Here is a 23,772-nt window from a genome sequence, read left to right as displayed (position 1 = left end):
ACAGTGTTCTCAGATAACCATGGCTTCTAATTAGGCAATGTGCCTAAAATGGTAGAATGTTTTATTTGACCATGACACTAATGTTTTGTGTGCAGCTTGGAGATGAGAAAGTCAAGCAAGTTGGACTTTCAGCTTCCTTTGGCAGAGCTGTGTCTCTCTTGTGATCCCCAGTGAATAATGCTAAAGGCATGCCTGCTCCTCTGCCCCTGCGCTTCAAACACTTCTCATTGTTTTGGACTGTGTCATCTGTGAATCTGCCTTTCAGCTGGAACCACCTTCCAGAATTATGTTTTATCAGCACAGCAGGACTAACATGACTTGCATAGCTGAGGCTCCAGAGCATTCCAGGGACACACAGACAACAAGAAAGCAGGGTGAGATATACCTGTAGCTGAGGGTTGTAGCTCCTTGGGGATTCTATTACACTGCATAGCTGCCCAGATGTTGCTTTTATGGCTCATGCACTTAGTACACAATCAGGCAGTGATAGAAATAAACATACAAGTCAACTATTCTTCCAAATAATTTATTCAGTTTAGAAAGGGTGTTAGAATCAGGTTATGTTAATTAGATCCTGACATCGTTTGTGCTTGTAAAAGGTTTATGCTTTGGACTGTACAAACTGATGATCTCTAAATTCCCTCCTGTGAGAGCAAAAACTGGCTGTTGGGGGGTCTGTCACCTCCTTTAATTCTTAGACATCCCTTGAAGTCTTGAATCTAAAAGAAAATAGGTAAGTTTTTTCTGCCATTTTGCTCCCTATTTTAATTCTTTTCCAGAGCTCATAATTCCATTTACATTCCATAACACTTCTTACCATTGCAGAACTTTTAAGTTCTTTGTTTAAGATCCTGTTCATATAACCATGATGCAAAATTGCACTCTGATAAATCAAATGCCTACTTAAAAGTTTTGCAACTTCAATTAGGCATTTGCTAACCTGCAGTCAGAGTTCATCCCTGCCTTTCAGCTGAGGACTATTTACATCATGTCCTATACCACTGACCGGGGGCTCTTCAGAAGATTTCTGTATAGATTCTCTATAGCCAGTTGCTTTTAGGTGACTGGTCATGCTCAGATACCGTAATACAATGAAAGAGAGATTACTGCATCAATTGCAGTGTAAATAACAGTGAAAAATTATTCTCTGTAATAATCTGGCTTTACCCAGTTTTTTTGAGATGCTGGTCTGTTTGAAGGTGCTGTTGATGTTGGCTCAGGTGGCTATATGAGCAGTGCCCATGGGTTGTCCTCTGTGTAAGATCAGAAGGGATAGAAGATGAGCAGGAAGTTTTTATTCTTCTTTCCCTACTACAGTTCCCTAGCAGTCAATAACTGAGGGATTCCTGAATTACAGGTCAAATCTGCATTACCATATTTAATAGCTATCAGTATACCAATCCACCACAAAGTTGTCTAACCCCTTATGAAGCCTCTTCATTCTTTTGGTCTCCATGACATCTTCTGTCAGCACTCTGATAATTTCATTTGGTTTTAGCTGTTGTCTGTTTGCACTGTAGCATGATGATGTCTGTGGTCTTACTCAGTTCTCCTCCCAACAGTTCTTAAGGATCTTTGAGCATCAACTTGTTTCTCAAAGAACTATCCACAGTGTCTCCAAGACTCTTAGGAAAGAGGATAAACAGAGCCGTAATAAAAATACAAAATAACATGGGTTGTGCCAGGTTATCCTGCAAATGTTCCTCCATTGAGAACTGACTGCTTACTGTTCTTTTTCTTAAAAGTCCAGTGGAAGATCTTCGCTTTCTAAGACAAATTCTTCCTTTTAATGAGCTGTTTCACAATATATCTTCCCTTAAAATCCCATCTCTGACAGCTGTATTATAGCTATAGTACTCTTGACAGAAAAAATCCAGTTGATTTTCTTGTGATAGAGAAGAATAAAATTCTAAAATAAGAACACTTAATCCCCAGAAGACAAATCAAAAGAATTACAATATGTTTGGGTTCATACCTCCCTCTGTCTTTCCCCCTCCCTCTCTATGAATGTGCTTATCAGTTTGAATCACATAGTATATAAATCCTAAATCCTGACTAGAATCAAATTTAGGTGTAAGATGCAACATGCTTCTTCACAGATGCAATTAGCTTCCTTCAGAGTAGCATAAAAACTCAGGTATATTTTCCTTCATAATCCTTCTCCAAGATTTCTGCAGACCATCTAGGCACAGTAGTAAACACGTTCCCAGTTTTGCTTGTCTGTTTTTCTTTTGGGTTTGCTCCCTCTGGGATTTCCAGCATCGTGTTTTACCAAAACATTCTCATGTTTATTTGACAAGATTTACCAACCCCCTTTCAGGGTTCCAACTTTCCTAATTCCACATTTATTGAATTTTTACAGTTGGAAAGAACTATATCTCCACAGTCACAGTCTGCATTTATTGTTTGAGTTGGTTTTGGAGTACATGAAATTGAAGAGGTTGATAAAACATGAGAGGTGACTTTTCAAGGACTGGCAGTGTCAGCAGCACTGGCATTGCGGCTGACAAGCCCTTGGAGGGTCCCCAGAAATCTGATTTCTTAATCTTTGTGTCTTTCACATCGCTGAACAGATTGCAAGCACTAAGTAACTGTTAATCTCTGGAGCCCTGCTAAAGTAACTGTATCTGCAAGGTATTTATTTCACAGTTGTTTTTCTTTCCTGCTTCCCTGGTGTTATGAATGGATGATGTGGGTTTAAATAACTCCCTGCCTTTTGCCCAGGCCTCTGGCAGCAGGCAGTAGTTTTATTGAGGTGGCACCCCAAGACCCACTCTCGTTCGCAAGTTCTTTAATAATGGCTGATTCAGTCTATTATAGAATTAATTATTTATTTAATAGACACAAAACTAATAGACATAAGACTTTAAACAGACTACTACTACTACTACACAGGAATAAGACAAAAATAGACAACTAGTATTACATGCAGGGTTAAAGGTACCATTAATTTTACAGCTAGTGAAGAAATAATATAACGGGATCCAATGTTTCTTACCATCCAATTGTGATGGGGAGCACACATCAAAATCCTTTCCCTCAATTTCCAGAAAAGTAACCCCGAAGTTGCATCCAAGCTTCAGAGAGAAGTCATCCCTCACGTTCCCAGGGAGTGTGTAAGAGACTTCGGCCTCTGTGCTATCTGTAGTGCTTTTATAGTGTAAAGCAGGCCTTTTGGTCACCTATGTTTTTTTCTTTTATCTCTTCCTATATATGTTGTCCATACCAAGGTGTTAATTCTTGGTTAGGCTGGCAGACCCTTTGGTGCCAGGAGATACCTGCTGGGCCTTGCCCACCTGGGTTTCTCTCCTATCTGCACCAGCCACCTGTGGTGGGGAGAGGGGTGATAAGCCCTGCCACACCTGGGCTTGGTTAAGATGTTTATTTACTGAAATGCTTTGAGCTGAACTTGTATACTTAAGAGTTGCCAATTTAAATATATATAAATATATATATAAAGCCTGTGTATGTTGGTGTATATACCTATATTTGTATATGTATCTATATATTCAGGGATACAGAAGAGGTTTAAGAGAAAAAAAATTCAGCTCCTCTTTTTTAGAAACCTGTCCTTAAACTCTAGCTTAAAACTGAAAAGTATATTGGATTTTCACTGTATCTTCCAGGACCAAACCAAGTTTTTCTGTAGTTGGTGAGTTAAAAAAGCAGCTCACACACGGACACTGACATCCATAACTGAGGCAAGCTCAGTAGTGCAGGGAATCTTCAGCAGCTAGATGACAGGTTGTGTCCTGACCTCTTGAGTACTGTTGTTGTACCGCTAAAATCCTCAGCTTTTAAGTTTGGTGAATTAGGTGTTTTATTTTGTTTCTTTTGAAAAGTTAGAATTGAGATTTTGGAGAAATGGGATGATAATTTATGTGGACCATCATGTGGGTAGACCTCTGTTGGATGCCTGTTCTTGCATTTTAGCCAGTGAGCAAAAATAAAGTAGCCTCTTGAACAAGCTCTATACTGTTTGCAGCAGACAGGAGTGCCTGCTCTGATGGATGTTTACCATGGCTGTTCATGCTCTAAACAGAGCAGAGATTATTTTCCCCCCAAAATTCATTTTTAGAATTTGTATAAACAAATTCTTGACCTAGATGAGTACTCCCAACATGCCACAATGTGCCTGGTTTTAGTGGCTTGTATGTACCTTTCTTTACAAGGAAATGTATTTATGTATCCAAGAATCAAGGACAATCCATGCAAGCTTCTCAGATTGTCTCAGATTACCACCCATTTGGATAAAAGGAAACCACAAGTTGAAACCAGTTTGCTCTCAAAAGTGCAATCTGTGCATCTCATAAACACGAAGTTCAAAGGAACTGCAGAGTGTACTTCACTGACCCCAAAGGAAAATGCTCTTGAGAACAGGAGGTTTAATAGCTCTTCGTGGAGTAATGGCTGCATCTTTATGGCATTTGCACCTGCTTAATTTTAAGCATATTAAGCTGGGTTTTAGCAAGCCACTTGCATGCTGAACATGGCTTAAATATCCAAAAGATGAGGACCCCTTCCTGTCCTGCCCCATAGAAGGTGGGGAAAGGCAAGGCAGGTGGATGAGCCTGATTCTTCACAGTGGGGAGGAGAAGGGTATCAGCAGATGTCTTCTCCGCAAAGAGTCTCCTTGGGTGGCTGGGTTTGACTTGGGTTCTCTGACAAAGGGCGTTGATGTTCTGTTGGCAGTGCAGAACACTGGATTTGGAGCAGGGCTCTTTCACACAAGGCATGTGCCTGGGGTACTCACTGCAGTTTCAGATGGTGTTTGTCACTGATTCTCAGTCCTTACCCAGCTGCTTTAAAAAGTTGCTTCAGCTGAGAAGTTTCTGGAGGGAAATTTACTAGGGACAAAACAGCCTGTTCTATAGAGATTCCTGTGGTTGAGTTCAGTAGGGCTTTGATGGACTCTTCTAGACTGGGACACTTTTGTTGTCAGTTTTAGTTAGCTGGGCTCCTGACATAGGGTGCAGTCTGCTTCCTTGTTTGAAACTGGAAAGGTGATGCTTTGAAAGCAGTTAGTGGAAAACTGGGTGAAGGAAAAGAATTAAATACTTCTTTTCATCTGCTGTTTTATGTGGGTTTGAACTTTCCTGTTTCTTTTTTTTTTTTTTTTTCCTCCACGGAACTCAAGGCAGCTGATCTCTGGTCCACGGCTAGGTCTCCTAGCCTCTGCCACGGCATAAAGAATGATAGTCATGTGGTCTAAGAATCAAAAATCTGAAAGGCTCTTGTGTGTTTACCAAGTACTTTTTTTCCAAGCGTCTGTTGCACCTCAAAAGTGTGTGACTAAGTTCAGTTGCTGAATAGTGACAATAATATGATTTCTACAGTGGATAGATATGCAATAATCTATTGTTTTTCTCCCAGCTTCTTTCTTCAATTCTAACAATGTGGTGTGGATTAGAGAGTAAGACTGATTTGGCCTTTTTCCTTTGAGGTGAGTGAAACAAGGCAGCTGCTTGTCAATATAACCCTAATTTGACCTGATCTTCTCCAGCTGGGTGAAATAGTGGAGTAAGAGCTGGAGTCACTGATACACTTTGCGTGGGTAGTGCAACCACTGAAAACACATCGAGCTTAGCAGGTTGGGAAGCACTTAAAGAGAAGGCACTTGTACTCAGAAATGCGAGAGTGAAATAGTGTAGAAAATTCTGTCAACTAATGGTCTGAAAAATATTCAGCAAAGGCTATTTTCTACCCTTACTTCTAATTACATCTTATACATTAATAGCCTGAACAACTGGAGGGAGAATCACACACATTAATGTCACAGTTCACTTGGGATAATTTGTTTTGCAAGATAATGAACTGTGTTAGCAAAAGTTTAACACTTGCTCTAGGTGGGGCTCACAGTTCAGCCTTCTGGTAACTTTGCCAGTGTTTCTCAGTAAAATGCCCATGGTCTTTGACTAAATCTCTGTGACATTCAGTTATCTGGAGGGAGATTATGCCGTGACTTTCTTCAGTTATTTTTTATTTTGTTTAAGGCGTTGGGAGGAGAAGCTTGGAAGGAAATACTGCAAAATATTGACAATTACTTTTTTTGAAGAGCTTTAGTCCTCTCATGCCATGGCGGTGGAGGTGGCTGCGTGAGAAAGTCCCTTCACTTATTAAAGTCATTCAGCCCAGGTGGAGGTTTGTGCACCCCAGAGTTTTTCAGCCGCAATGTCAGGAGTGTGTCACAGTTTTACACTGCTTAAAAGCCAGGCATCCACGAGAATCGTAACAAAGGGCTCATGAGTTCAGATTAGAATTAGGAGAAAAAATACCTTAAGGGCAAAGCAGGTTCAAAACTTAAACAGTATAAATAAAATTTATTATTAACAGAGTTAAAAGTTAAAAGGGTAGTAAGAACTAAAATAAACCTTTAGAACATTTTTTTCTTCCCAGTCCTTCCCTCTTTCCCACCGACAACAACAGGGAGACAAAACATGGGGTTTTGGTCAGTCTTTCACTTTCTAAAAATCTTTCTTCAGTTCGTTCAGGGAAAGAAGGGTCTTTCTTCTGTTGTGCCGTGGGGTCCTTCCCACAGGAGATAATTCTCTGTGAATTTTTCTAGCGTGGTTCTAATTTTCATGAATAGCAGTCCCGCCCGACCTGCTGTAACGTGAGTCAGTCCCATGAGCAAAGCAGTCTTCCCAAAACTGCACACTGTGGGTCATTTAGTTCATGGGGTGTCGTTTTTTAAGGATAAGATGTTCTAGTTTGGAAACAAGGGTTCTGTCTCTGGAAGCAAAGGTCTGCTCTCTGTGTTCAAGTTCCTCACTAGATTACAGCTTTGTAGCATCCACTTGCTTCGGTGTGAGTACTCTTTCTCATGGGCTGCATCCCCCCATAGACTTCATGGATTATAGGGAAACAATTTGTTGTATTATAGTCCTCACCACGACTTAGAGATTTCAACTCTTGATGCTTGGAGCACCTCCTCCCCCTCTCTCTCTTTTCACTGACCTTGGTGTTGCTATGTTGGTTTTCTCCCCATGTCCTCACTTTCTCCTCTTTCTCCTACTAAGGAGAAAAAAACCTGCTATTCATAAGTACCATTGTCAAGAAATTCCACTAGTTCAAAGATTTCTGTAGGATTTTTGCAGTGCTGAGATGTGTGGGGGAATTAGTCGCTATGTTTTCATCGCTAGCCATGTGGTCCCCACTGGCACCACATGGGCGGTGCCGGTCACTGCAGTGCCGGCTCTATTCTGAACCGCCCCAAACTGGGCCAAGAGAAGCTTCCGAGACAAAGTCCAAGAAACAGGTATTTGCTTTACTCAGCGCGCCGGGTGCGGGGGAGATCGACCCTCCTAACACGCACACCCCAGGCACACGGCAGATTACAAGATGTGGTTCCATTTCATGCATATTCATTGTTTTCCCTAGAAAAGGTGTGGTTGTGCAAACCATTTCTCGGAACTCGTTATTATCAGTAGCACACGCGGAGCGCAGGCCCAGGGCTCCCTGGTGGTCGCGCTCAGGAAGGCTCGGTGGGCATTTGATGAAGGCTGAACGTCTTCCTCGCTCTGCACTCTTCACCTTTCTTCTCTAGGCATGCACAGTCTCCTGTTAGCTGTTTCAGCAGTTTCTTCACTGGTTTTAGCAAGCTTTGTCCTTCATTTTTGCAAGCTTTGTCCCCTATCTCTTGCCAAGTTATTTGCTAACTTCTACATTGGTTACAATGTATCTTATTCTTGCCCAATTACGCCCAAGTACAATTATTTTCACCCTTTCAATTCAGCACTTCTATTCATGCAGGGCGCAGTTTAAAGGAGAAGCTCTTGCCGCCGCTTCTGCCCTTCTGTTGGCAGCACGGCTAGCTAAAAATGGCCATGCCAGAAGTTCACCGTGAGCCATGCCGAGATGGCGCCGGCCGCGGGAGGGCCGCGGCCGCTCGGCCCCAGCCTCATGGCCCTGGCCATTCCCAGCGCCAGCCGTGTGGCCGCCCCTGGCCCCGGGAAGGCCCTGGCTGAGGCACCTACCCGCCCCTCATAAGAAAAAAAAAGAGACTCTGCACGCGTTTTTTCCCTTCTTAAATATGTCATCACAGAGGCGTTACCAACTCCTCTCTAATTGGGCCATTAACATGTCCGTCGTCAGAGTCTTCAGGGGATTGGCTCTGCTGGATGTAGTAGAAGCTTCAAGCAGCTTCCCTTTCAGAAGCTGCCTCTGTGGCTTTCTCCACCCACCAAAAAAAATAGACTGTTTTAAACTAAGAGTGACATCAAGTCTGGTGGGTTTTTTGCAGTTTGTAGTGCAGCTCATGCTGGCAGGAGATGCTGTACCCTCGGTTGTAGGGGAGGCCTCAGTGTTGCAGTTGGGAGCAGAGATCCTCGGGGGTGTGCAGGAGCAAAGGAGGTTTCTGACCCTGCTGTTACCAATACAAATCAGAGGACGAACCAGAATAAAGGTATAAATAATTAGTCTGAGATTGTTGGGGACAAATCTGTGAGAGTGGCAGTGATGGAGATACGGACAGGCTGATTGGGTGAGGGGATAGATCTAGTGTCAGGGAAGATAGGGTACAGGGTCAGTGGGGAGAACAAGAAAAGACAAAAAAGAGCAAAAGATGGACATAGGAACAAGGAGAATAGGAATAGAGTATGGGGTTTGAGCTGTAGAGGGTAACTGGGAAGGGGGAGGTGGGAAGAGGGAAGAGAAGAAAGAGGAACAGACTGGTGGGCGTTGGGTTTGTGGGTGAGCAGAAATTGGCCACCTAGAGCACTTGCTCCTTGAACTGCCCACGAGGACGCTCAAAGCAGCAAGTACCTGCCAGACAGCAAAGGGTGTCTTTCATTGCAGCTCACGTCAGGGCAGTGGAAGACGCCAGCTACATTTGCAGTGCATGGGGCAGGAGGATGGGCTGACTCTAAAGCAGCAGCATGTGCAGCAGGCCATGAATGATATGATTGCAGATTTTCAGCGGCTTTCAGTACCCAAGATGGTAGTTGTACTGGTTTTGTTTCTGAGCGTTTTGTTTAACTATTACTGAAAGTGCCTGTGGTTATTAAGGTCTGTGGTTATTAAAAAACTCGGTTTGCCTGTGCAAATTTACCTCCTCTTGTATGTGTCTCATGAGGCATGAGGCATTCAGTTGCATCATTACAGGCTGCTGCTTTGAGCTCCATTACAGTACCCAGAGCTCTGGCACTGGGGTGGCACCTGACTCGTGGTGAATGTGGCTGGGGCTGCAGACAGCCCTGTCCTTCCCACTGTGGGAAGCTGGAGACTAAATAAAGCAAATGGCAGGAATAGAAATACTGGTTTGATGATAAATTGGATTGTGTCCCTGCCTGTGACAACCTCTGTTTGGCAGCCTCCCACCAGCAGAGCACTCAATATTGCACCACTTTAAACATTTTCATGTGTAAGATAAATCCTCAGTTACCATGCCAGAGTGGTTGAGTAAAGCAGGCTACGGGATGATGATTTGTGAGTTGTCGGCAAGGAACCACCATTTTCAGCACCAGGTGCTAAATGAGTCTTTAACCTTCACTGAGGGGCTTGGGCACGTGCATTAGTGCTTTACTTGGTTTGCAGCGTTGCAGGATGACCTGTTCCCACTGGGGACTGACCAGTACTGTGGAGCATGATCCCTGACAGATGATGAATGCATTGCTTTCCAAAATTCCAGGCTGTCATGGGATCTGCAGTAAACTGATCCTATAGAGAAAATGTACAGATTATGTCCAGCTATATTGAGAAGAAGGATCACCCTTTTCGTCAAGGGCACAGGTATAGGGAAGTTATAAAAGCTTAATAAATAAATTAGTAGATTATTGATGATTAACTCAAGTGCAGATTGCTTTTACCTGTTTGAAGGGCCATCCATTCCACACATGGAAGAGATGGGGCTGCAACAACCTCATATTTAGTGTTTTCTTGCTCTCTTTCATCTTTAGGATCAGTGGGGAGTTCTGGGAGTGGAGAGTCATCTCTAACTGTGTCTGGTTCAGAAGTTTAGATTTGTTTACTCTAAGGAAGAGGTCATACAAATCCAGTGCAAACACAATGGCTTTGTTCTGTGAGATGCTTCTCTTCTATGTTTTCTTTCATACCATGCTGTCCCGTGGCTTTTCACAACAGTGGGGCACAGCAGAGCTGAAAAAGTTATCTATCCTTTTGTTTCTAGCACCCAAGATTTGGAGGTCCAGCTCTAATTCTTACAAATTAGAGGTTAGCTGTGTCAAGGCAGCACTTCGGGAACAGAATTGGGGAGGACAAGCCTGAAGGCAGGAGTCTAAGCTGAAGGCATGCCAAGGTGTGAGGTTGCTGCTGGGGCTGTGTCATGATCCGGTTTTCAAGTTATTAGAAATACCTCTGCCTGACTTAAGGTGCAAACAAGACCATATGCCAAAGTCAATAGTATTTTTATTTAATAGTAAATTAAAGAAAGGGTTTTCTTTAATAGTAAATATGAGAGGGAGAGGAAAAGAGAGAAAAAGGAAGAGAAAGAAGTAGAAAAGAGGTGGGGGGACAGAAAGAGAGACAGAATAAAGAAAATATCACCATTCCATGGATCCCAAAGATGTTCCACTGATCCTCTCCAGCTGGTCTTTTTGGTGGTGAAGGTCCCTCAAAAAGCATAGAATCCGATGGATTAATATATGTTCAGGCCAGGTGGGAGTGCCCAGGTACCTCCCCCGGGGTGGGGGCCAGTCTCTTGCAGCAGACTCTGGATCTGTTGCATCATTTTGCATCACATGCAGTTCTGTGGTGCAAAGCCTTAGGAATGCGTCTGGGGAGCACTCTGGGGGGTCTTTGATGGATTATGACACCCCCTCAGCTGCCTCTCACTTGAATGTCCTGTGGATGTGGCCTGTGGGGTTGGGGGTTCCACAGCTGGGCCAGTTTGTGTAAGGGAGGATGGGTGTTCTGTGCCTCTGACCAGAGGTCACACCATGGACCTGAAACCTCCCCCCCTCCACTTGTTCGAGGGGGAAGTCTATGGTGTAAATCTGGCTTCTGTGGGTGGTGGTCTCCCCACCCAAAGCACAGCCAGAGATGATTTTCGGCGCAGCTGCTGGGTTTGGCTTTCTTGTGGATGCATTCCTTTCCCTCAGCCCTGTTTGTTTCTCCCCAGACCTGAGATGATTGTACAATAGCGTCCCCTTTATCTTATCTAGGTGGCTTAACTCACCATCCTAAGTTCCAGTCAGGCATCTTCAAGGAGGCTTCTGTGGTTGTAGCTTCTTTATACAGTTTTTGCTATAATGGGCAAAACTACTTCATAACAATGTTTAAGGCATGAACCGTTTCATTCCCTGACAAGCTGTGTGCCTGTCTGCCCACAGACTGACCAGCTCTGAGAAGGAAGGAGAGGGTAAAGCTGGGGAGCAGGGTTTTAGTCTGCATCACTTTGTAAGCCTCCTTCTCTGGGACATCCATCACCTCTCTCAGTCAGTTCTTTCAGAACTTGTGTTTATTCTGAAGATGTCTGTTTTGTTTCTTTGCTTGAGAGCTTGTACTGAGTTTCTGCTAAGCCCTGTCATGGGACTGACTTTTGCTTTTGATTGCCTGCAGTGTACAGTGAAGTTCCACTTTGGACTTCTTGGATTATGTCTGAAATGAATTTAAACTATTCTTGTCTCTACTTACCTTCTTTGCTCTCCTTTGCTTCTCATGCTGTGAAAGCAGACAGAATGCATTTTTGCTTATATCCATGGTATCTCTGGATTAGATGGAAATGTAAACTCATGGGGGCAAGAAACACCTCTTGGAAAAAAGTGCAGGGCCCTTTGGAGTACAGCTGTTTCTGCTCCATTTAGTGCAAGTGATCAGTAAAATCTTAGATTAAAAACTTATGTCGTGCAAACATTTAAAACCAAACTGCATGTTATATCAACCCACTCTCAACTGATGAGGCACACTGAACATCTTGATGGCTGCTTTTCTGCTTGCTCTTTTGTTTTTTATAATTAGCACTTCACCTTCCTCTGCAGGGTTTTCCTTTCTCCAGCTGGTATGTCCTGCAGGGTGGGCAGGTAGAAGCCAAGCCATAGTGGTGCTTCTGACTCAAGAATAGGCCCTTCCAGCCATTCTCTGGGCTGTGCCTTGTTCTGCTTGAGGATTTCAAGAAGCTGCAGAAGTGATTGTGGGGTTGAACCCCCACTGGCACTGTCAGGGAGGGAAGTGGTGGCTCTGACAGAACAGAAGAGTGAGTTTGCTGCCTGCTCCCAGCTGAGCAGCAGTTGGTTTGCTGGGCTCCCACTGGGCCCAGCACTGGGCAGCCTACTCCCCCAGGGCCCCTGTCCTGGCTCCCATGTTGCAGGGCTTTTGCACTTCTTAAGTGGTTACTGCTTTGGCAGAGTTTAGATGAGCACTGCTTGCCCATTTTCTTTCATACAGACCAATCTGAAAAACCTTTTAACTGTGTTATTTTCCATTATAGAGTGGTTTGGGTTGGAAGGAACAGGTCATCTTGTTCCTCTGTTTCTCCCTCTTTCTAAACATTTGCATTTCTGCTGATGAAGATTTGCAGTAATGCAGATATCTCTTGATGCATTCCAGGATAGAGTAAACGTTCTGTGGGAGAAGTTATTTTCTTATAATCATTTATTCCCCCAATTTGAATGGAAAGCAACATTTTACTAATCTTTTAAAACTGTCAGTTTAATTCTGTGTTTGTTACCAGTGTAAACTCTTGTCTCTGGAGCATTCTGCGCAATTTGCAAACAGAGAAGTTAATACATGTTGTGCTCAGCACAAGTAGGCAGGGGCCACTAGGTTGATGGAATATCACCTCTCCTTACCTAGCCCAGGCAAATTTCAGCATACCTGGAGTTGCAGGTGATGTTAAAGCAGTCTGAGAGATGCTTCTAGCAGTTTGCATCATGGACTGTGCAAAACATGTAATCAATATTCTGTTAAAGAGGCTGCAGGCTCTGTATTGCTGGGTGATTTCAGATAATGCATTAAATACAATTGGGAATGATAGGGCTAACTGGTCCTGCCACAGACTGGCTGTATTTTATCTGAAGATCTTTCAACTGTGGGTTTTTTTTGTCTGCATGGTATATATTACAGATGTACACAGCTCTCATCACCAAACAGTGACAGCAGTGCACTATGTGAGTGTAGGAACAGGTGGTTATTCCCTGCAGATTCAGTTGTAAAAGCTATGCAGGAATTAGGAGCAGGGCATATTGTTTCCATCTTTTAGATGGAGAACTGGGATCCAGTGAGATGCTTTGCAAGATGATCTGTGGCAGACACTGGTCCCAGCCCCCAAAGCTGGTATTCTGTGCCCCAAATGGAGCTCCTCTTTGCTGAAGGTTGTTTAAAAATACATGTCAGTGAAACAGAGCTCACAGGCCCCCTTGGATGAGTGCCCATAGCTAATCACTAGAGATTTCAAAGTGAAGTCTTTCAGAGTGTCTGTTTGATTAATGGTTCATATTTTGCTGATCTGAAACTTTTTATTTTATTCTTAAATTTAATACATGTTACTTATAAAGTTAAATATGTTTTAATTCCATCTTAAATCCAGTGGAACAATCTTTACAGTGGAGTTGGCTTTTTTTTTTTTTTGCACAGCAGCAGCAGCATGTTTGCAGAGGCTCGTGCTTGGACATGCAGCTGGTTAGTAGGATTCTTCACAGTCCTGTTGTATGCACTTCCCTGGAAGTCTCTTAAAAGTAAGAAACCAAAGAGCTCAGAAACACCATGGAACTGAACCTCAGTGCATTATGCCGCAAGGCTATGAGGGATAACCCTGCTGCTCTCCCAGGAGAGAGGTTTGGTATATCAGGCTGTCGCAAAGGTATGTGCAGAGAGGCTGGGTGGGAATGGGAATGCATGTTTGGGTCCACTGAGATGACCTTGTAGAGTCCAGCTGGTTTCCCTTGGCCAAAATTTGAGTATGTCAGAGTGAAACCTGATTTTTACAAGTTCACACAGTCTGTATGCTGCTCCCTTCCTTTTAAATTAAACATCCTTTTCTTTCCCCCAGGCAGGAAAACCCCCAGGCGCGCTCCCATTGTGGCTGCGCTGTTTGGGGACAGGCTGTTTGCTGCGACTCCGGCACAAGTGCTGCAGCAGCAACTGCAGTCGGTGTTGGATAAACAGTGCCCCTCCATCTGTTCAGCTGTGGATTCCTGAGGATGCCTTTTCCCCCTGCTTTGCATACGTGCATGAGGAAGCGCCATCTAAGCACAGCCATGTCGCAGGGTTCATTAACAAGGGACTTAGCAGTTGTGCTGTTTGCCTGGAGAGCTTTGATCTTGAGAAGGGCACTCAACAGCAGCAACACCACTGCAGCCATATCAGGGGCCTTTATCGCAAGCACCTGGGGCTGGAGGCTCAGCAGGGAGGAGCTTTGAAATGAACGAGGAATCTTTCTCCTGAGAACCATGAACCTTTGTCTCAGTTAAATGTGTATTTGCTATTTTCCAGTGCTACAAGTGGTCGGTTATTGTAAAATCCCTTAGTGGTTTGTATTGAGGAGAAATCTATGACAAATGGAAGTACACCTACTGCTTTTGACACTTGTTTCTCTTAGTGTTTTCGGTCCTGAATGGCAAATGGACTGTATTCTTTGTGGTTAGCGCAGACTACTTGCAGGGGAAGTCTCATGCATTCATGTCTTCACAGCTCAAAACAACTTCTCAAGCCAGCTTTTCCAGCAAATTTCCTCTTTCTGAAGTTAATTGTTGAACATCATAATAGCTAGATGGCAGAAGTCCACAAAACAAGGCCGTATTCCCCATGTAATAATAAAACTTAGTACATTTGGTAAGTTTTTGTATGCTGTTTCTTGTCCCCTAACTGCACTACTTTAGTCCAGACCTAACACTGTCATGCCAGCTAATTCATTTTCATCTCTTCTGCTTCCTCTTTGTCCTGCTTTCTTGGGCTTTTGCTCATGTTCACAGGAGCAGCCCTGCCAGGCTGTGCTTCCACGCTGGGCTGCAATCGCTACCTTCAGAGCCCCATTGTCAGTAGTGGGGTCTGCTGTTGCTGCAATAGCATTTAGAGCCAAGAAGTCTCTCTCTGAGCTGACATAGTGCTCTCCAAGCAGCTGCATTTGTTTGTGTTTTTTCCTTCTCCACTCTCCCAGGGTTGTTTTTGTTCCTGTGTGTGACACCAGTGAAGTGCACAGCACACTGCCTTCCCATCTAGGTAGTCCAGGGTTTGGTTTATTTATAAACCATGGAGAGCATGAATGGCATTTCCAGGTTTAGGGAGGTGGAAGAGAGAAACAACAGAAGGGAGCAACTTGCTAGCTAAGAAGAGATTATTTGTCAGATTATGTCTCTTGCTCTTCCTGGAATCAGGTCATTTGTTTTAGAGGGCCAGAATGAGAAAGGCAGAAGTCCTGGGAGTGCTGTGTTTGTCAGGGAGGCTCTGTGCTGGGATTACAGAAGCACAGAGGGCCCTTGCCTGAGTTGGCAGGGTGACGTGATATGGGAGCTTGTGGTGTGCCACTGAACTGATTTTATTTCTGCATTCAGAGGCAGTGTGCCTGCTTTGGCTCTCTTTAGGTTCAGAGATAGGAAATGTAGGAAAGGAAATATTTCTGGCTTCTGGAAACTTTCTTCTCTCTTTCATGTAGCACATAGTTTGGAAGCAAAGTCTTTGTTGCTCGGCCAGTATGGCTGATAAGAAGAAAAGATAAAAATATGCCAGAGAAGATTTTGAAGGAGCACCAACAAGCAATGATCTTACCAGCAGATAAAAAAACCCTTCAGTTTTTCCTCAGCATCTCTTATGTAGTGCTTCTCCCCCACCCTCTTATTTTTGTCTTCTGAACTATCACTGTGAGATAGAGAAAAAAACAGTATTGAGAAATTTAGTGTCTGCAGAGAATCACAGCGTGTCCCTTTAAATTTCAGAGAAGCCTTAGTGGAATTTCTATTCTGGGAATAGTTAATTCTGTTTGAGGTTGGGCAAGAGAGAAGTGCTCACAGGCTTAGTAGCAATATTTTTACTCCATTTTTTTTTTATCTTAAGGATTTGCCTGCCTCATTTGATGGAAAGTGCAGTTACTGATCAATCCTCCACTAAGGAGAAGGTCTTGAAGAAAAAGAGAGTGAGAGAAAGAAAGAAAGAAAAAAAAAAAACAAAAAGCGCAAAAGACAGTATTTGTTGCTGTAATGCTGTTATATAATAGCCATTATGTAATGTCTGTTGGTGCCAACTAAAAATATACTGGAAGATAACCTCCAATCCATTGAAGCATTTAACTAGCATCATCCCAGGGTTCCTGGTTCTGGATTCAACCCCTTCTGCAGATGTTGAGAAGAGCTTGCAAGTCCCCCAGGTAGCACAGCAGCCTGTTCTTTTATTCTTCTTCTTGTCCACTCTCGTTTTTTTTCTTCTAACTGGAGTTTTAGAAATGGTAAATCCCTCTTCAGGTCACCTCTCTGCACACCCCACTGACCATGCCATCGGTCCACACAGCCTGTCTCCTAATGCTTTGTTCAGCTGAGTTTTAAATGGCCATGGCAGATACTGGGTTTCAGGAGAAGCCGAGCATAAAGTGTAGCAGGGATTAGATTTTGCAGCAGCCATTGAAAACTCAACAACTTCATAGGTAGTGTTTTACAGGAAGTTGTTCTCCTGTAGCTGAGCTGCAGCTAAAAGTACCTTGCCTTTTCCATCCTTAAGCCTTCCTTTGAACTGCCAACAGGACCTGCCATCATGCCCAAATGCTCACTCCAGCTACAGTTGCAGAAATGGGCACCCCAAGATGCCCATACCCGGCCCAGGTGTGATGCAGACCATGGTTTGCCCTTCCTCTCTGTAGCACAACGTCGATGTGGCAGTGCAGAACCTGGAGTACCATTTCCAGAGGTAGAGTGGGCAGCCCAGGCTGACCAGTGCTGTGCGATGGAAGTGCCTTGGCTAGGGCTTGAGGGCAGTGGCAGCCTCTCTGGGGAGGGAAGTAGACATCAGCTATGGTGCCCTACACAGCTATGGTCTCCCTGATGCAAGGGAACATGACAGGCTACTGAAAGTGACCCAAGGAGGAGCAGCAGGGAGGTGACCCAGACAGCAGCAGTGAGCTGCGCCACTAATAAGGACCGTGCAAGGTTTCTTGATTTCAGCAACAGAAGCCTAAATACTCCTGGCTGAAAAATTCATGAGCAAAAAAAATCTTTGTATCCAGGATTTCAGTCTGCACAGAGCCTTACAGCATTGTAAATAACACAATGTATCACAGAATTGTGTGAGTGGTTTAATTAAAGGCTCATGGTAGTACTGGGGGAGGGTAGTAGACGTGTTATCACCAGAGGTGAAGCTGAGCTGTGCTTGAAGCAACTTCACACAGGGATTCAGAAAGCAGGGTTTAGACTCCCATCTTGTGCTGTAATTGATGTAAAGCATTGCCATTTCTTTTCTTCATTATTGATAAGTCATGGTACTGTTCTGTACCTAAGCACTAAGACTGTGATGCTAGTATCAATGGCATAAATCTACATTCAGGTTTGTTACTATAGTAGATGCATCCTGGTAATGAACAATGGTCAAGGAGACTAATGGCTCCATTGCAGGCATAACAGGAAAGAACAACTGTCCACACCCTCCAAAATCGCTGTTCAACCCCCAAATGGGATCAGCAAGGGGTTTTGTTTTTCAGAAGAGCAAAGGTTTAGCCTGTCTTCAAGACTTACAGAGTATTTGTTTTGCATTAATTTACATGAGAAGCATCTCATGATTACATCCACACAAGCATTATGTACATCAAGTGACACATCCTTTAAACTGCAGAAGAAGTCATTAGTACCTATCATAGTTATTGTTGTTGCTATTGCTTTATTACAGGAACAGAATGAAGTGGGAGTGCAGGTAACTCTATTTAAACTTGATTTTTTCTGCAGGAACAGAAATGTTGACAAACTAATGACGGGAACCAATGGTGCTTTGTGCGTGCATTGGCTACAATTCAGCTGCAATGACAAGGGCAGTTATGTTGTGTCAAGTGTTAATAAGGGGGAAATCCTCGTAAGCAGAACTAAGATTTTACCCAACAAGTATTTTTGTCTGCTTGCTTTTAACTGAAGCAGCCTACATTCTGCCACATGAATGTGCTTCGTGTCCTAACTCCTGGTCACATGAAGGAAGCCTTTCTGCTGGAAGATGCCTATGCAGGAAGGGCAGGGGGTACTGGGTTAAAGCAGTGGATCAGGACACAGAAATCATATCATGTGTGATCAGGTGTTTTAACCTGGTTGTGTGTCGATGCTTGTCTCTGGCAGTTGTTGAGTGCTGTGGATGCTTACTCAAAACCACAGCAAATTAGGTGAGGGATAATTGTTTAGCACTCTGGGATACAGATTTAGGACTCTACAGACTGAGGCCAGCATGATTTGCCTTCTCTGGGGTAAGATATGGTGTACAGTGTTTATTCTTTTATTTGTATAAAGACAGAGAGAGAGCCTATACCAAGGCTTTTTGGTGAGGTGTATGTGAGTAGAAACCACTCTCCATTTTCTTGTGTGTTGGATCACAGGTGGCAGACAGGTGGAGAGGAAAAATGTAAAAGCTTTCGTAAAAAGAGGCAGTGGATTTACTGCTGCCTTGCTGGTCCAGCCAAGCACAGTTAGAGCAGTACACTCACTTTGGTGCACTTCCCTTGGTGACATCAGCAGCATATTAACTGAAGACATGACCTTAAATTTTTTAGTGCCAGGAAAAAGCTGGAGGTCTGAAACCTTGAATAGGTAACAAGATTCACTGTCTTGCACATGCTCCCCCGTGGGAAATGAACAGGGGCAGCCAGCATGGAGCAGGTACTGGATCATTGGCTCTCCTTGAAAAGCTGGAAACCATTGCACTGAAGGTCCTCAGTGTGCTTTTAATGGGGGCAATCTGGGGAGTTGGCTCTCCTGCGTCATGGTTATATGCTTATGGGCAAGATGTATTGAAGAAAGCATTCATTACATTCTGAATAGGCACAAATAAACCAGGCAGTACTTTATCAGTGATATTGTTGTGTGGGATTATTACTTAAAACAGTGTTTCATCTGGAAGCTCTGACCAGGTCTCTGACTGGAAATCAGCTGGGTTTGTTATTATGCCTATGTTTTAATTGTGCTTTCCTTTAAACATCTTTAGTCTACATCTTGCATTAAAAATCCACTTGATTTTATGGAGAGAAGATGTCCTGGCTGTTCCTCCTGTACAACTGTTTCACCACTAAATATGCCATAGCCATTAAATCGCCCCCTGCAGTGACCTGCATATCTTTAAGCATTTAAATGACTTCTGTAAATTAGGCTTTTAGGATTAGTCATCATAGATTTGCAGCATCATTGGTGTGTTGCCAAGGACCCCAGTTTTGTCACCATGACTACTACCGCAGGGTTACTGAGAAACACAAACTGCAGGGAAGTTTATTCACGTGCCAGAATGTGAGTGGGTGATGTTGCACCCATGACAGCCAGAGGAGTACATGGTTGTTTATATCCAGCACAGCCTGGAGGTGGGCCTCTAGAGGGGAGATGCTGTTGTCCATCCAGGGAAAATCACCATCATACTTATTTCTTGTATTGTCACTTGTGTGTGTTCAATAAATAGTGTGCTTTGAGAAGATTGGGAGGTGTGTGCCTACTCTCCGAAATGCTCTAATCCTGTGGGGATTACCCCTTCCCAGGAAAGGCAGTCCTTCACCATGGGGTGGGAAACTGCAGGAGAGCTGATCCTGTGATGAAGTAATTGTAATGATAAAATCCCCTGGTACTGCTTAGTGAGATGAGTAGTCATGAACTGTCGTGTTTGGGAGATTTTTTTTAAACCTGAGTGCTGAAAAACAGAATGCTGTGGTTTGTCTCCAGTGGGGGATATCCAGCCCATCTCTTCTCTGCTATTGCTTCTTTAAATATATGCCTGCCTTGTGCAAGGGGAAGCTCCTGGCCCCTGTATTCATCTTCTTCAGACATTTGGGAATTAAGTCTTTAGAAATAGCACTGCTGGAAACTCTTAAGTGCCATCTCTTCCAGTTGGGTGCTCTTCTATTGTTTGAAAACCCATCCCCATAGCTCTCCTCCACCTCCTTCCACAGCATCTTCTTGGACATCCAACATGTATGTATACATGAGTTTACCTGGGATCTCTTGAAGAGAATGTGCATTTGGTAGCATCATCTGGTGTGTTTTTCCCTATACTGTTGATATTCGTAGCTCTTTCTCATGTAGTTGTCTCTTGTTCCTCAATATCACCTGACTTGTTTTGTAGCAGCTCAGGACCAAAGTTGTCCTCCTGGCTGAATCTCCTGTCTTCTGGTACATGTCCTGGACTCTCCTACTGAATCCTTCAACAAAACTGTGCCAGAAATCATCAGTTCACCGGCACCTCATGGAAGAAGGGTCTACATTTTGAAATGTCTTTTACAGTTCTTGGAGGGAGAAGGAAATGCAGGGAATTGTTCTTAGCTCCCCATCAGCTCTATAGGCACTTTGTCCTGCCCCAGGCAGGAGTGCTGATAAACAGGCTGCCCAGCAGTGTGCTTAGTGCCAGGCAGGAGCAGAGCCCCTTCTCAGAGGGTGTTTCTCTTCATGCATGAATCTGCCTTTCCCATCCCATCCCATCCCATCCGATCCCTCTCCCCATCTTCTCCTCACAGCTCTTGTAGCTGAGCATCTCTGTAAGCCTGGCTGCCTTGTCTGAACATAGGATCCTCCGTGTGCTGTTCCACCAGCTTGCCATCTTGGCATGAATGCCAGAGTGGGTTTTTTTTGTTTTTGAAAGAGATTCTTTGAATTCAAAACATAGCAAATTCCTGGCGGAGGCAGCTGATGGATTATGCTCTGTGAGGGCTGTGTGCCTGAGACTTCCTCTTCTGTGGTCCTTCCCTGACCTTCCAGCAACAGTGCCAAAAACCTGTTGTGGGTTACAGATCAAAAATGTGTAAGTAGAATAAACCAATTTGCTGGGGTCAAAAAGGGGACAAATGCTTCCGATGCCAACTCACATGTGTGGCCTGAAGACAAACTGTCTGTCTGATAAGCCTGCTACTCCCTGAAAATGGGGCTGGTCAGGAGGAGAGTGCATAGCTGTGTGCTTACGTGTTCTCTAGAAGAGCATATCTGGTGACGCACACAGCTACATTACACGTTTGTGTGCTAGTAGACCACCACAACCCAGCTGCTTCTTCCATCTGGAGGTTTCCCACTATAGATCATTCTGCTTTCCCTCCTACATTTTGGTTTTAGCTCTAATTTCCCACAAATAAGCCATCAGGGATTTCTTTACCACTCTCCTTCCCCTGAACAAAACTGCTTTCACAGGCTATTTTCACTTACGAAGTAAAGTGCTTGTTCAAGGTCTGTGTGGGTGACTAAATGCTGTTTGCTTTCCAGTGTCAGTCCCTTTCCATATTTGTATTTATCTTGACTGTTCTGGAGAAACGGGGGGAAAATACATTTTTCGCTTCAGAACCATCTTGACATTAAGTGGATTTTGTGCCTGTTTCTTCCAAGGCTGTTTGCACTTATCCCAGGGTGGAAATAAAGATGTAAGATCCTGAGCTATCGTAATCCTGTTTGGGTGAACTGGCTGCCTCCAAAGTACGCTGCCTGGTGTTAAAAGCATCTCATTTTTAATTACTACTAATGCTGCTGTTTTGATGGCACTTAGCACTGGATTACCCAAAAGCCTGGCTGTCTCAGGAACACCAGTGTTATGCATAGGCAGTGCAGAGAGGACTCAGGTTTTTCCAAGCCTCATCCAACTCTGCAGAGGCAAGAAGAAACCCTTCTGTGTCCCGTTTGCTGCATTGGCAGCTAACCCTTCTATCCTGGTTGGTTTTATCCGTGGTTTCTAGCCTGTGCTCCACCTCCATCTCTCTGTATCCTGACGAAGGAAGCGCTGTGATGAAATGTTAATGCTCAGATTCTAGCTGTGAGCAGCAGCGCTTACATCCTGCTGTGTAATGTTCCTTGTCATGGGCTGCAGTGCTCGGTGGCTGGGGCAAGCTGCCTTCCCTTCCCTCCCTATGCCAGCTGCTCTGCAGGCCTTGCCACAGCTCTGGCACCGGGCTGTGGGGAGCTGTGCTGGGCATTGCTCCTGCCTTCCGCAGCTCCCAGCACTAAATACCTGGTGTGCTCTATCTCTGATGCTCCTTATCGGCTCCAGGTTTGTTTGCTTGCATAATTCTCTCAGTGCCTCATCAGATTAGCATGATTTCAAAGTGTTAAGAGCATCAGTGCCTCAAAGAGTTTTGCAGTAGCTTGCCTTGGCCTCAGATTAGATGCAGACATAATAATAATAACAGAAAATAGAATATAGAATAATAGGAAACTGTTTGGGTAAAGATGGTTTTCTTTTCTTCCTGGATTAATAATAGAAACATGGAGACCTGTTGGAAAGGAGCAGGGTTTTCTCATGTAGTTGCTTTAATCCTAGCTGTGTCTCTGATGTCTGACTCTTTCATGGGTTCACGTTCAGGAGCAGCGGAGAAAGTCCCCATATCCCATAGCAAAAGCCACATGTGCTTCTCCAGGTCATGGGAAGAGAAGGGCATTCCTGTTTACTCCTGTGGTTGGGGAAAAAGGCCCATCTGAGCAATGTCTCATTTCTCCTGGATGTTTGGAGATGTGATTTGTGTAAAGAAGGGCTGTGAAAGAGGTTACACTGGAGCCAGCCACCGTCATCCCTGCTTCCCTGCCTCCCTCCTTCTCTGAGAGCAACAGTAAAGCATGCTGCATGTATGTGAGTGCTATGTCAGCACATAGGAAACAATGAGATCTTCCTGTTCCTGATAGGAATAAGCAGACCAGTATCTTCATAACATCCCAAATGACAAAGGTGAGACAGCCACCCAGCCCCTGTGAGGATGCTCACTCCTCTGAAGGGAGCTGGTCCTGAGCCTGGTCACAGACCTGGACGCAGCCCTAACCAAGCTGATGCCTGCCTGAAGTGTTGAGTGGCCAGTTTGCACCTTGTGCCCTCCCACCTCTCACAGGGAGGATCGGCTTACAGAGTATTTTTGCCTTGCTTGGAGTGCTGGGTACAGCAGAAAATAGGCTGATAGTATAACTAGGGAGATACCTGCTGAAAAGAAAATGTGTGCTCTGCTTTCCATGTTCAGGCCATATATCCATTCCCAGGATGCAGTCTCAGCCCCTCCACCTCCCTCTGTCCTCCATTTGCCTGGTTGAAAAAGTATCCAACAGCCACATTCACACTGTATCTTGGGCTCAGCCAGCGCTAGGCATTGACTTTTCTATCCAGAAAGATTTATTGTTATTCCTACTTGTTCTCACCCTTCCCTCACCATCTCCCTTAAAATTCCCACCCCTCAGCTTGCTGAATAATTTCAAAGTGCTAATTGCCCTGCACTGCGGCTGATCCATTGATCTGGAACACAAACAGTCTCAAGGTAATTTTCCATCTGAGCCAGTCTGGGGCTTGTGCAAGTGCTGATGTTTGTTTCCTTGTTTTTTTAATTTCCCGCAAAGAAAAGCTTTTGTGTTGCTCTCCACAAGATGCCTGTGCCTCTGGCTCAGCCAGTGGCTGCTCTGTAAGGCCACGTGGGGCTTGAGGAAAATTGACACTAACAGTACCCAATTCTGTGTAATTGAAGTCTGTGGGTGGAAATTGATAATCCTGCTCCGTCATTTTGTGTCCCTCTATCAAAACTGTCAGCCTAGTCCTTGAGGTATATCAGGTAGCTTTATTGCCCATCTTTAGTCCTGCATTTGGGACAGACAGGGAGCAACTCAGACTCTTTGTCCAGTTATAAAAATACTTGTTCTGCTAGATAAATACTTGGAGGCAGAGGTTGCTGGGGTTTCACATCTCTGAGGATTCAGACATCCCCGATCACAAAACAGC

The 23,772-nt window shown here is 44.2% G+C and overlaps 1 protein-coding gene across 7 annotated transcripts in view; it reads left to right on the top strand.

Moving 5' to 3' along the window:
• CASTOR2 (cytosolic arginine sensor for mTORC1 subunit 2) overlaps nucleotides 1–23,772 on the top strand; it is a 143,769-nt gene that overhangs the window by 85,639 nt on the left and 34,358 nt on the right. The window contains exons 1-3 of one of the 7 annotated variants that reach the window (XM_032130079.1): nucleotides 8,207–8,404; nucleotides 8,797–8,938; nucleotides 13,534–13,756. The exons of 1 other annotated variant lie outside the window; for it this stretch is intronic. In XM_032130079.1, coding sequence (XP_031985970.1) covers nucleotides 13,660–13,756 — 97 coding nt within the window. In that variant the 5' untranslated portion in view covers nucleotides 8,207–8,404; nucleotides 8,797–8,938; nucleotides 13,534–13,659. Of the gene's footprint in view, nucleotides 1–5,373; nucleotides 5,444–8,206; nucleotides 8,405–8,796; nucleotides 8,939–13,530; nucleotides 13,757–23,772 lie in introns of those variants that run through there. 5 more of the 7 variants (XM_032130077.1, XM_032130076.1, XM_032130074.1 and 2 more) reach the window with 5 other exon arrangements.

Source organism: Corvus moneduloides, chromosome 20 (genome assembly GCF_009650955.1).
Source record: "Corvus moneduloides isolate bCorMon1 chromosome 20, bCorMon1.pri, whole genome shotgun sequence".
Lineage (NCBI taxonomy): Eukaryota > Metazoa > Chordata > Aves > Passeriformes > Corvidae > Corvus > Corvus moneduloides.
Note: the sequence above shows the minus strand (reverse complement) of the source record. Positions and strands in the feature narration are given on the sequence as shown.